This window comes from Pyrus communis, chromosome 1 (assembly GCF_963583255.1).
Source record: "Pyrus communis chromosome 1, drPyrComm1.1, whole genome shotgun sequence".
Classification (NCBI taxonomy): Eukaryota; Viridiplantae; Streptophyta; class Magnoliopsida; order Rosales; family Rosaceae; genus Pyrus; species Pyrus communis.
This window is the reverse complement of record NC_084803.1, coordinates 23,682,167-23,692,486: the sequence shown is the minus strand read 5'-3', so window position 1 is coordinate 23,692,486 and position 10,320 is coordinate 23,682,167. Positions and strand designations below refer to the sequence as shown.

Below are 10,320 nucleotides of genomic sequence, written 5' to 3'. Positions count from 1 at the left end.
AACCCATCCAAACTCCCCGAAGGTTTTTTTCAGAATACAGAGTCCGACAAACCTTACGCCGATTTGCAAAACAATCTGAAAATTCCCATCATCTCCTTTTATTTAACCTTTTTTTTTTTTTTTTTTTTTTGTTTGTGACTGATGAGCCGCTTGATTGGGAGTTTGGATTTCTTTTTCATTTTTTTTTTTTTTTTTTTTGGGCGCCGCAACAACAACTGTGTTCCCCAATCCCACCTCAACAGGGACTGTGGTTGCCTTCTCCTCGCTCGGGCTGTTTTGTTCAATCATTTCTGCAAATCAACAACTGGGTTTTCCAGTCCGACCTCACCCGGGACTGTAAGTATTAACAGCTCGATTTTTTTGACGATGGGTAATCTAACATTTATTTTTAATAAAATTTATTGTTTGACAAAAAAAACAAAAAAAAAGAGAATTTAATATAAAATTAAATTGTAATTAAATGAAATGACAGGTGACAAGCAATAAGAGTAGCGAACAAAAATGCTTCCTCTTGACATTTCTTTTCCGAAATCCAGCCAATTCCAAAGAACCAAACCCCCATCACGTTTCCCAAACAAAATCTCCAAGCAAAGCCACCCTTTCATGGAACTCTTTAGGTACCCTTTTCAGATGTTTCCACTCGTTGACATTATTCTTTTCTTTCTCAATTATCCTGACCACTTTTGCTTTGTGTGGACCATGAACTAGGTTAATTAATTCAATATAAAGGGCATGCAATCTAGTGATATTTGTGCTTGCCTACAAAGTTGAATTTGGTATATTATTTGGGTGATAAGGAAGCAAGTACTAAGATTCTCCATGGTGGTTTTGGGGGGTTTGAATATAAACCATCATGCCTTGATGGTGGTTTGCCTTTCGTTGCAGATGGGTTGTATATTGTGGCTTTCTGGGTGCTTTTGAGGGCAGCATTCTTGATGGAACTTGTTCTTAACAAATGGGTATACGCATTTCTGCTGTGCTCTTGGCTCTTCGTTTCTGGAGTGTACTCAGGTGAATTCCAATGCCATTAATTTCTTGAATTATTTGGTTGGCTAGTTTTGATAAAGGCACAATCTTGAAAAAATATTTTTAAAATGTGATTATCTAATTCTGTTTTTCTTTTGGAATTGTTACGTGTTCTGTTTATTGGTCCAAGTGGAGGGATTGCGTGGGGACTCTAAAGTGAGAGGGGTGAACTTGGGAGGGTGGTTGGTTGTGGAAGGTTGGATTAAGCCTTCACTTTTTGATGACATTCCCAATGAAGACATGCTGGTGAGTTTCTTTTTTCCAGAGCTTTTGCTTAATTATATTTTTATTTTTGGGGTTTTCTTTTTGCTATTCGAGCGATACATTACGCTAAATTAATCTAAACTACGAGGAGAGGGTTTGAACTTGAGTGCAACTTGGGGTTTTCTTATCGATGCAGTTGACCCATTTGTGGATAACATGTAGGATGGAACACAGGTACAGCTAAAGTCAGTCACCTTGGAGAAGTACGTCTCTGCTGAAAATGGTGGAGGGATGAATGTCTCAGTTGATAGAGATATTGCATCTTCATGGGAAACCTTTAGGGTACACTCTATTCAAATAGTTCATGCCTGTAATTTCTCTTGGTTGTTAACTTATTTGTGGGAAATCTCAAGTATTTTCTAACTAAACGTATCGGTAAAGCCCCTTATGCTCACTCCCTGAACATACGGTCGGTTCCTAAGCCCTTATCCACTGTAATGGAGGGACAGACTAAAATCATTACCATTGTTTAGATTGTAAAATTAATCTGCTAATTTCTCTAAGGAGGGGGAAGTAATTATATATAATATAAGTATGCGTTTGTTGAGAAATTGGACTCAATGAAATCGCGGTCCTTATTACTATTTTTCTGTTCTGCTGCAGTTATGGAGAGTTTCTGCGTCAGAATTTCAGTTTCGCACCTTGCAAGGACAGTTTCTAACATGTGATGGAGAAGGTTGCTCTTTTTCTGCAACTGCAGAACCACCTCCAGCACTAGGAACCTTTTACATTGAAAGAAATAACAATGGTAGAGTTCACATCAGAACAATAAATGGCACATATTTGCAGGTTTGTTTTCTTGAGATATTTGCCTTTATGCTGTGTAAAGAATGAAAATAACTCAACTCTTTATGTTTAGAGTGAATAATTGTGTGTTTGTATGCTCTTCGTCCTACTACCATTCATCTAAGAGTGGGTTTAAACATCCTTGATTCCTTCCTTTTGGTGGATTAGATGTCAACCTTAAACTTTTCATCATGAAATATGTTTCCGTTGGGAAATCATTCATATTTTGGGATTGTTTATTTTCTGATTGAACATTTTGTGAAAGTTGAGATGTCACTGAATGGAGGATGTTTTGCTGAATTTTCAATAAAACCTAAGGCTTGAATCAAGGTAGACTCTTATGCTCCTTTTAATAGAAGAAATGAGTTGAAGCAGAAAAAAAATCTTCTGAAGGTGACCTGGTTCCAAGGAATATTGAAGTGTTTGGTTTTGCACGAAAATTCCATGAATTTATGAAAGCCCCAAAGTTCAGCAATTATAGTTCATGTTAGTCTTTAAAATCTGTGAAGATTTGAAGTGTTTTCCACAATCTGACAGCCAAGGGAATGCAATAATTAGGAAAGTTGGATAACTTCTCTACTTCGACTTTGAGTATTGGTATTGCCAATTAGAATGGGCTTTTCTGATGTTGATTTTGCTGAAGAGTTATGAATGTTGAATCTATGTTTATTTGCATGTCTGCTGCCTCCTCATAGACCTGGTTTGGTACTGAGGTGATTTTGAAAAAAGCTGGTATCAAAAAAAGCTGGGAGCTGTTTTTGTGTTTGGTAAACATTCAGCTTCAGCTTTTTTTCACAGTTTTGGGTGAAAAAAAAGCCAAAAACAAGAAGCTGCAAAACCTAGCTTTGAAAAATCGGCTTTTTTTCACATCTGTTTTACATAAAAGTTTACCAAACACTATAATACTGTTTTTTTTTTCAAAAGCACTTTTACAAAAAAGTTTACCAAACACTCTGCTGCTTTATTTCACAGCCGCTTATTCTCACAGCACAGCAGAATCAGCTTTTTTTCAAAGCACAGCAATACCAAACCAGCCCATAGACTGTCTAAGAATCCAAATTAAAACATTGTTTCCTCTAGGCTACACTGCAAACTCAGTTAACGGCAGATTATCCGGGGAAGCCAGGATGGGAAGATAATGCAGCCACATTTGAGATGACAATTGTTGCTAATACCTTGCATGGAGATTACCAGCTTACAAATGGATATGGACACAGTAAGGCCAAAGATATTCTTAAGGTAACCCTTTGCTACTCTCTATTGGCTGTTGCAATGGATGTTTTACATTCATATTATTTTATTCGATACTCAACGTTATAGTTTTTAGATTAGAACAACAAATTACTATAGCTTTCTTGTCTGTTTGTTTATTTGATCTTTGGATCTTTTTAAAATGTAGAGGCATAGAAACAGTTTCATCACTGTAGGAGATTTCAGTTTTCTGTATAGACATGGAATAAATACTGTGCGGATTCCTGTTGGCTGGTGGATTGCTTATGATCCTGATCCTCCTGCACCATTTATCGGTGGAACTTTGGAAGCTCTAGATAATGCATTCTCGTGGGCACAGTAGGTCTTTCTTTCACCTAATTCTCTTCAGATAAAAGTTAAAACTCCACATTTGGTTCTGACGTCATACATTAGAACTGCGCTGCAGAGCCTATAATATTAAGTGCATAATTGATCTTCACGCGGCTCCTGGATCCCAGAACGGGATGGAACATAGTGCTAGTAGAGATGGTTCGACAGACTGGCCTAATCCTGATTACATTTCACAGACACTGCACGTTATAGATTTCCTAGCTTCCAGGTATGTCCTTAATGTATTTTTGAATTGCTATGTTGTAGATCCAGCTATAGATTTTGCACACTTGCACGTGCCATCTTACCTTTTTGGCACCTGTGGTGTATCTGCTACATGAAATTGAGGGCAGGGATGCCAAACGCTGATTTTTTTTTTTTTTTTTTTGCAGGTATGCAAGGCATCCTGCTTTGCTGGGAATAGAGCTTTTAAATGAACCATCTGCAGCTGCAGTTCCATTGGATACTTTAGTTTCGTATTACAAACAAGGCTATCAAATTGTTCGGAAATACTCATCAGCAGCTTACGTAATAGTTTGCCAAAGAATTGGCAATGCGGACCCACTGGAACTTTATCAGGCTAACATAGGCTCACATCATCTAGTGGTGGATTTGCATTATTACAATCTTTTTGATAATTTCTTCGTTAATATGAGCGCTGTGGACAATATGCAATTCATATACAAGAGCAGGGAAGCTCAATTACAGGCCCTCAACAGTGCAAACGGTCCACTTGTTTTTATCGGTAAGGCAAGACCTCCTTTCTCCTTTCTCCTTTCTCCTGAAAAACGATTTTTACTTCAAGGTCTTGTTCTGTCATGAAATCGGAGCCAAATTTTCTCATTTTCTTGTACAAAAATTCAGCTTCTGTAGGTTTCAAGTAGTTGAGTTTTATTAATTGGTAAAAGATTGGTTTTGTTTGCAGGAGAGTGGGTGAATGAATGGAAAGTGACAAATGGCTCTCAGACTGATTATCAAGACTTTGGGAGGGTTCAGTTAGAGGTTTATAATTCGGCTTCCTTCGGATGGGCATACTGGACACTGAAAAACGACAGACCACACTGGGATTTTGAATGGAACATCAAGAACAATTATCTCCAGTTGGGTAATTTTCTTAGACTCATTTAATCATTGCTATAACAACAGATACGTAAGTAAGTCTTGCTCAATTTAGTCTCTGATTACATCAACCATGTCGGTAACATAATGTTATTAATATTTATGCAGGTAATTCGCCCAAAAACTGGAATGTTAACGGTCTAGTGTTGCTTGGATCAGCATTTGTATCATTCTATCTGCATAATATATTGTGAAATATCATACCTGAGATGCATCATGGCTCAGCAACCGGAGAGGGTATCCGTTTGCAGGTTTTTATTCTTCTTTCTTGCTCAACAACGATGGCATTTGTATCATTCCATATTGTTTTGCAAATTTGCTGAGTCGAATGACAAAATTGTGGAAAAAAGAGTATCTACAGAAAATGTCAATGAATCTGTAACAGCTTTGAGGCTATATGCATTACATCCTTTGCAAAAATATATAGGAAATTTTTTGTCCCAATTCCTCTTTTCTCACACTATTATGCAACAAATGAATGTCAGCTGAGCTCATTCTATTAGTTAAAGCCAGCTTTTGTAAACCATAATATATAGTCTCTTGACCACCTGGCCGATGAAAATATATCCTACAAAAAGCACCACCAAAAATCCAAAGTACGATAGCGGAAGCTCAACGAATCCCATCACATCCCCAATTGGTGTGAATGGAATAGCAATTCCGATGGCGGAAATCAGAACTGTGGAACAAAGCACAGGCCATGAGGCAATCTCCTGAATGAATGGAATTTTCTCTGTCCGGATCAAGTGGATGATCAGAGTCTGCATCAGAAGCCCTTCGATGAACCAAGCAGAATGGAAGAACACAATGTCATCCAGACTGTCAGCCTTATAATAGAACCAAAGGAACATAAGTGTGCTTACGTCAAAGAGAGTACACACAGGACCATTCCACAGAATGAACATCGGTAAGCCTTTCTTCGACCATTTTTGTGGGACTTTTACATAATCTTCTTCCATTTTGTCCCATGGGATAGCGATCTGCCCAACACTGTACAAGAAGTTCTGCGTAAGAAGCTGTCGTGGAGTCAATGGTTCATACTTGAGACACAAGGTTGCTATGAGAATTGAGAGAACGCTTCCTAGATTGGCAATTACCGACATTTTTATGTACTTCATTGTGTTCCCAAAAGTAAGTCGACCATGCTCAACTCCAGCGGTGAGGACATTGAGGTCCTTCTCCAGTAATATAATGTCAGCAAAGTCTTTTGCAACTGATACTCCCGAATCAACTGATATACCAACATTGGCTGCATCGAGTGCAAGTGAGTCGTTGACTCCATCTCCCAAGAAGCCAACAGTGTGGTTTCCAACTGTCTGCAGGGACTGCACAACTCGGAGTTTCTGCGTTGGGGTGAGTCGAGCTAGTACAGTTGCTCTTTTAACCGTCTCATGAAAGGAATCTTGGTCGAGTAACTCAAGCTCTGGCCCTGTAACTACATGGGTGGTTCTGATACCAACTTCTTTGCATACTCTAATTGATAGGGCGAGCGAGTCACCTGTCAAGACCTTTGCTTTTACTCCCTTCTCAGCCAACCGCCACAGAGCTTGCTTTGCCGAGTCCTTGGGCGGGTCAAAGAATGTTATGAGGCCGAGGAAAACCATGTCTGATTCAAAAGTTTCAGCATCGTCTCTGTATTGATAATTCGTTTCCTGCATTGTGACAAAAAATTGTCAGGTTAGTAAACATTGTAAATGTACAATTGAGCAGAACTTATTTTCTTTTTGGTGTAACATTTTCACATTTCTGTTCTAGTTCATTAATCCGTAGTTGCTTGTTTATTATTTTCCAGGCAAATGTATATCATACATTATATGAAAGAAGTAGTTCCAAATTCAGTATAAAAAGCTATGAAACGTACCAAAATTTTGAAAGAAATAAATAGATGCAATTGAATACAAAAAAGTGCAGAAGTTGAGCAAGAAAGAAATCTAGACGCACCGTTCCCAGCGTCTTTATTGCCACCCCAATAGCTCTGAGTCCCTCATTGCTAATTTCTTCTGTCAGATTTAAAATCCTCTGATAGTGTTCTGTAGAGAAAGTTATATTCGTTTCCCTGTCAACATCCTCTATAAAAGAACATACTTTCATCACTTCTTCCAGAGCTCCTTTTGTCACCACGATTCTATCGGAAATGTGGTGGCTTCTGTCTTCTGCCTCTCTCTCCATGATAATAGCTACTCTTCTTCTTATGAAATCAAAAGGAATCTCATCTATTTTCTTCCATTTCGAAGGCTGGAACTTGTATCCATTGGTATATACATGTGCCAAAATTGCGTCGTCAAGGGGATACTTCTGGTCGGTCTTGAAATAGGAGTTGAGGAATGCAAACTGTAAAACCTTTTCCTTCTGTAACCCCCAGCTGTCCAGATGATTAACCATTATTGCACGGTTCATGGTTAGTGTACCGGTCTTGTCAATGCATAAGATATCCCTGCAACAAACAGAACACAGAAAACGACTACTAAACTACGGAAGTTCAAGTGAAAAACTTCGATGATAAGAAATTACAGTTACATTGCCTGCTGCAATTCTAAGATATACGTTCACACACACGCACACACCCATTTGATTGATACTTACATAGATCCCATGTCTCGTATCGCAGTTAAGCTTTTGATTATGCATCTGTCTCTGGCCATAGCAAGTGCTCCTTTTGCAAGACTCGTGTTAACAATGAGAGGAAGCATTTGAGGAGTGAGTGCACTTGCCACTGAGACTCCGAAAAGGATGCTCTCGGTAAGATCATGAGATGTACTGTAGTCAGTTACAACTATGATGGTGACTACTACAAGCATAACAGCAACCAGAACGTAAGATATTTTGCGGACACCGTCCTCAAATTCATTTGGTGGTTTCTTCTTTCCTATGTTTGAAAACATGGTGCTCATGTACGTCTTGGATCCGGTGGACACCACTAGACCAGCTCCGCTGCCCGATACTACATTTGTTCCCTGAATTATTTACACAAGGAAATACGTCAATTTGCGAGGTTCACCTTCAACCTTGATGTTACATATACGCTACCAAAATATCGAGCATAGTTAGAGCAAAATGACAGCTACTACTGTACCCACCATGAAGCAAATATTCCGTAAATCTAGCAACGGAGTGCTCGAATCTTCTCTGACATCCGCTGTTTTCTCAGTTGTCCAGGACTCTCCTGTTAATGAGGACTGACTGTTGAAGAAGCATATTTGAGTGATCATTTAACCTAAAAGTTGTCTGTACTGATAGGAAGAATGACATAAAACAGTTCACAAATCTCATTTTTACGACAGCAAGCATTAGAGGCGCTATACCTTACAACAAGGTGTTTCGTAGACAGAAGCCTCACATCACCAGGAAAGAGGTCTCCAGGTTCGAAAATGACAATGTCGCCAGAAACGACATCTCTTTGATCAATTTGTACTACTAATTCGGTCTGAATAACTCTACCTGCACATCTTTGAACTTTGACCGGGCACCTTACGAATTCTGAGAGTTTCATGGCCGCTTTTGAACTGCTATATTCCTGAAAGGAGCATGGAAAACTAGTCTTAGTCATATGCTTGATATAGAAAGCTATGGCGCGTATTTGATCGAAGGAATTAAGCAAGGATTACCTGATAGAATCGAAGGGAGACGCTTATGAAAACCAAAACAAGCATGATACATCCATTCGGGCTATCACTGGTTATGTACGAGATTACAGACAAGACGATCAATATGATATTAAAAGGATGAAAGAAAGCATTCCACAAAATATGCCACCAGCTCGGAAAAGAATAATCCACAGGAACATTCGGGCCATTTTCCTTCAATCTCCGTTCAGCTTCAGTAAAGCTCAATCCTGAAGAGAAGCAAAAGTCCGTAGCCGGTATAAGATTTCGAGGAGCAATATATTGTTTCAAGAATCATCCTGAGAGAATTTGAAACCGGACACACTTTAGGGTGAACACCCATCCGAGCAAGTAGGGTCGATAGTTCAGCATTTAGGCCAAATTTGCTCCCATTTCGAGTCCACATACAGATAAATAGACACATCTCGTTGCACTGATTGGGGGAGTAATGTTCAAGTTATAAAATTTATATTAGCCTTATTCTTATGCATTGGTCAAATACTGCAAAATGCACGGAGTACGTAAATCGTCGAATTCATCAGAGAGAATTCCTATATCTTGGCATTTTATCAATCATTTTAAATGCTACCAACTTCCTCATATTTTCTTTCAGATCTCAAATAAAATAACCATGTAAATTTATAAATTACATAACGTCTTCAATCATTTTCTTGTACGCACACTTGCATGTATAAGAAAAACAAATCATAGTTTTCTCATTTCCTTGTAACTTTGATTACTAAAAGAACATAGAAGATAAGGTGAGTGATTAAGGACACTTACCCCTTTCAGTGGATCGAACATACTCGAAAACCAAATCCTTGTTGGACTGTGCCAAGGCGTATAACCAAGAGTAGAGCTTCTCCTCTGCCTCAGTCCTTGATCCCCCATCAAATTTTCCTGCACATTCCAGACAAACAACAAAATCCCACATCAAAAACAGCTCCAAGTACCAAATCATGAATTCATTTCCAAATTAAAACATCAAAGAAGCAAGCAATTCCAACCCACCTCCAGACATAAGCCTGCGAAGTAGTCGAAAGAGCTTGTTGGGGGCACCATCTTTCGGCGTTTCAGAGTTGTTTACGAGGTTTTCGCGAATCGGGTTGTTGTAAGGAAGGTTGTGATTATTTGAACTGAAAATGCTAGGGGTTTTGAACCATCTCATATTATCAGATTAAGCAACGGCTGTTGGGAATGCCAAAGAGACATCAAATGTACGACTGGAGACGACAAGTGAGGAGAAGAAGTTTGCATTTTTATTGGAAAGTACATGTTTGAAGATTGGCTCTTTGAAGAGAAGGTAGAGAAGATAAACAATTAAAATTTGTGCCTTTTGTTTAACTATTTTGGTGGAATTTGAGCTGAAATTTGGAGGTGCTTTTGCTTCTTGTGTGGGATTGTTTTGGAGTTTCTCTCTCTAGGACCAGGAGGCTGAGGACTCTCCCTCTCAAACTTCAACTACCAGACTTCCAGATGACGGTTAGGTTGGTTATAAAAGTTTGCTGAGGAGTTGCTGACTCTCTCAATTCTCAAAGTCGTCGCAGTAGGATTAATATAAAATTTAAAAGTGAATAATACAAAAAAGCCCCCATCATTTTTAGAGGTTTTTAAATTAATTTTTTTTAAACAACGATATTTACACTAGGGTTATGGAGATCTAAGTCTAAGCTACAGGCAATGAGGCAATGACTTGTCATAATAACGTGGTATCAACTCGCTATCTGCGAGAGTTAAATTTAAGATATCTCACTTACAAATAATGAAGAATATTACTAAATTATAGTACTACTATCATCTTTTAACCCATACTGACATCCTCAATTTAAATATTCGCATGAGATAGTCAGAGGACGTTTTCTTGATTTTAATAATAATTGGCTTTGCATCTGAGCAATTTAGTGGTATTTTTGTCAACTTATACATAGCAAATTTTAGGTTC

General features: G+C 38.5%; 2 protein-coding genes across 2 annotated transcripts; one reads left to right on the top strand and one right to left on the bottom strand.

The window, feature by feature from the left end:
* Window positions 1–541: 541 nt before the first annotated feature.
* On the top strand, window positions 542–5,021 carry LOC137717430 (probable glucan 1,3-beta-glucosidase A). Its single transcript, XM_068456804.1, has 10 exons — window positions 542–1,011; window positions 1,157–1,272; window positions 1,453–1,572; window positions 1,894–2,079; window positions 3,157–3,315; window positions 3,476–3,645; window positions 3,734–3,886; window positions 4,050–4,402; window positions 4,583–4,762; window positions 4,885–5,021. The coding sequence occupies exons 1-10, from the start codon at window positions 936–938 to the stop codon at window positions 4,968–4,970; spliced, it is 1,599 nt and encodes a 532-aa protein (XP_068312905.1). The 5' UTR covers window positions 542–935; the 3' UTR covers window positions 4,971–5,021.
* Window positions 5,022–5,073: 52 nt separating this feature from the next.
* LOC137717423 (uncharacterized) lies at window positions 5,074–9,826 on the bottom strand. Its single transcript, XM_068456791.1, has 8 exons — window positions 9,390–9,826; window positions 9,162–9,278; window positions 8,382–8,608; window positions 8,079–8,290; window positions 7,854–7,956; window positions 7,360–7,730; window positions 6,718–7,210; window positions 5,074–6,428 (listed from the first exon to the last, which is right to left on the bottom strand). The coding sequence occupies exons 1-8, from the start codon at window positions 9,544–9,546 to the stop codon at window positions 5,280–5,282; spliced, it is 2,829 nt and encodes a 942-aa protein (XP_068312892.1). The 5' UTR covers window positions 9,547–9,826; the 3' UTR covers window positions 5,074–5,279.
* Between the last annotated feature and the right edge of the window lie 494 nt (window positions 9,827–10,320).

What these genes read in the sequence shown, in the direction of transcription:
- LOC137717430 (XM_068456804.1), top strand. Translation starts at nt 936, where the DNA reads ATGGAACTTGTTCTTAACAAATGGGTATACGCATTTCTGCTGTGCTCT. An exon ending in ATAGATTTCCTAGCTTCCAG is followed by an intron (nt 3,887 to 4,049) that starts GTATGTCCTTAA and finishes TTTTTTTTGCAG; the next exon opens with GTATGCAAGGCATCCTGCTT. An exon ending in GAACAATTATCTCCAGTTGG is followed by an intron (nt 4,763 to 4,884) that starts GTAATTTTCTTA and finishes ATATTTATGCAG; the next exon opens with GTAATTCGCCCAAAAACTGG.
- LOC137717423 (XM_068456791.1), bottom strand. Translation starts at nt 9,546, where the DNA reads ATGAGATGGTTCAAAACCCCTAGCATTTTCAGTTCAAATAATCACAAC. An exon ending in TCGCAGGCTTATGTCTGGAG is followed by an intron (nt 9,279 to 9,389) that starts GTGGGTTGGAAT and finishes TGGAATGTGCAG; the next exon opens with GAAAATTTGATGGGGGATCA. An exon ending in CAATAAAGACGCTGGGAACG is followed by an intron (nt 6,429 to 6,717) that starts GTGCGTCTAGAT and finishes GTCACAATGCAG; the next exon opens with GAAACGAATTATCAATACAG.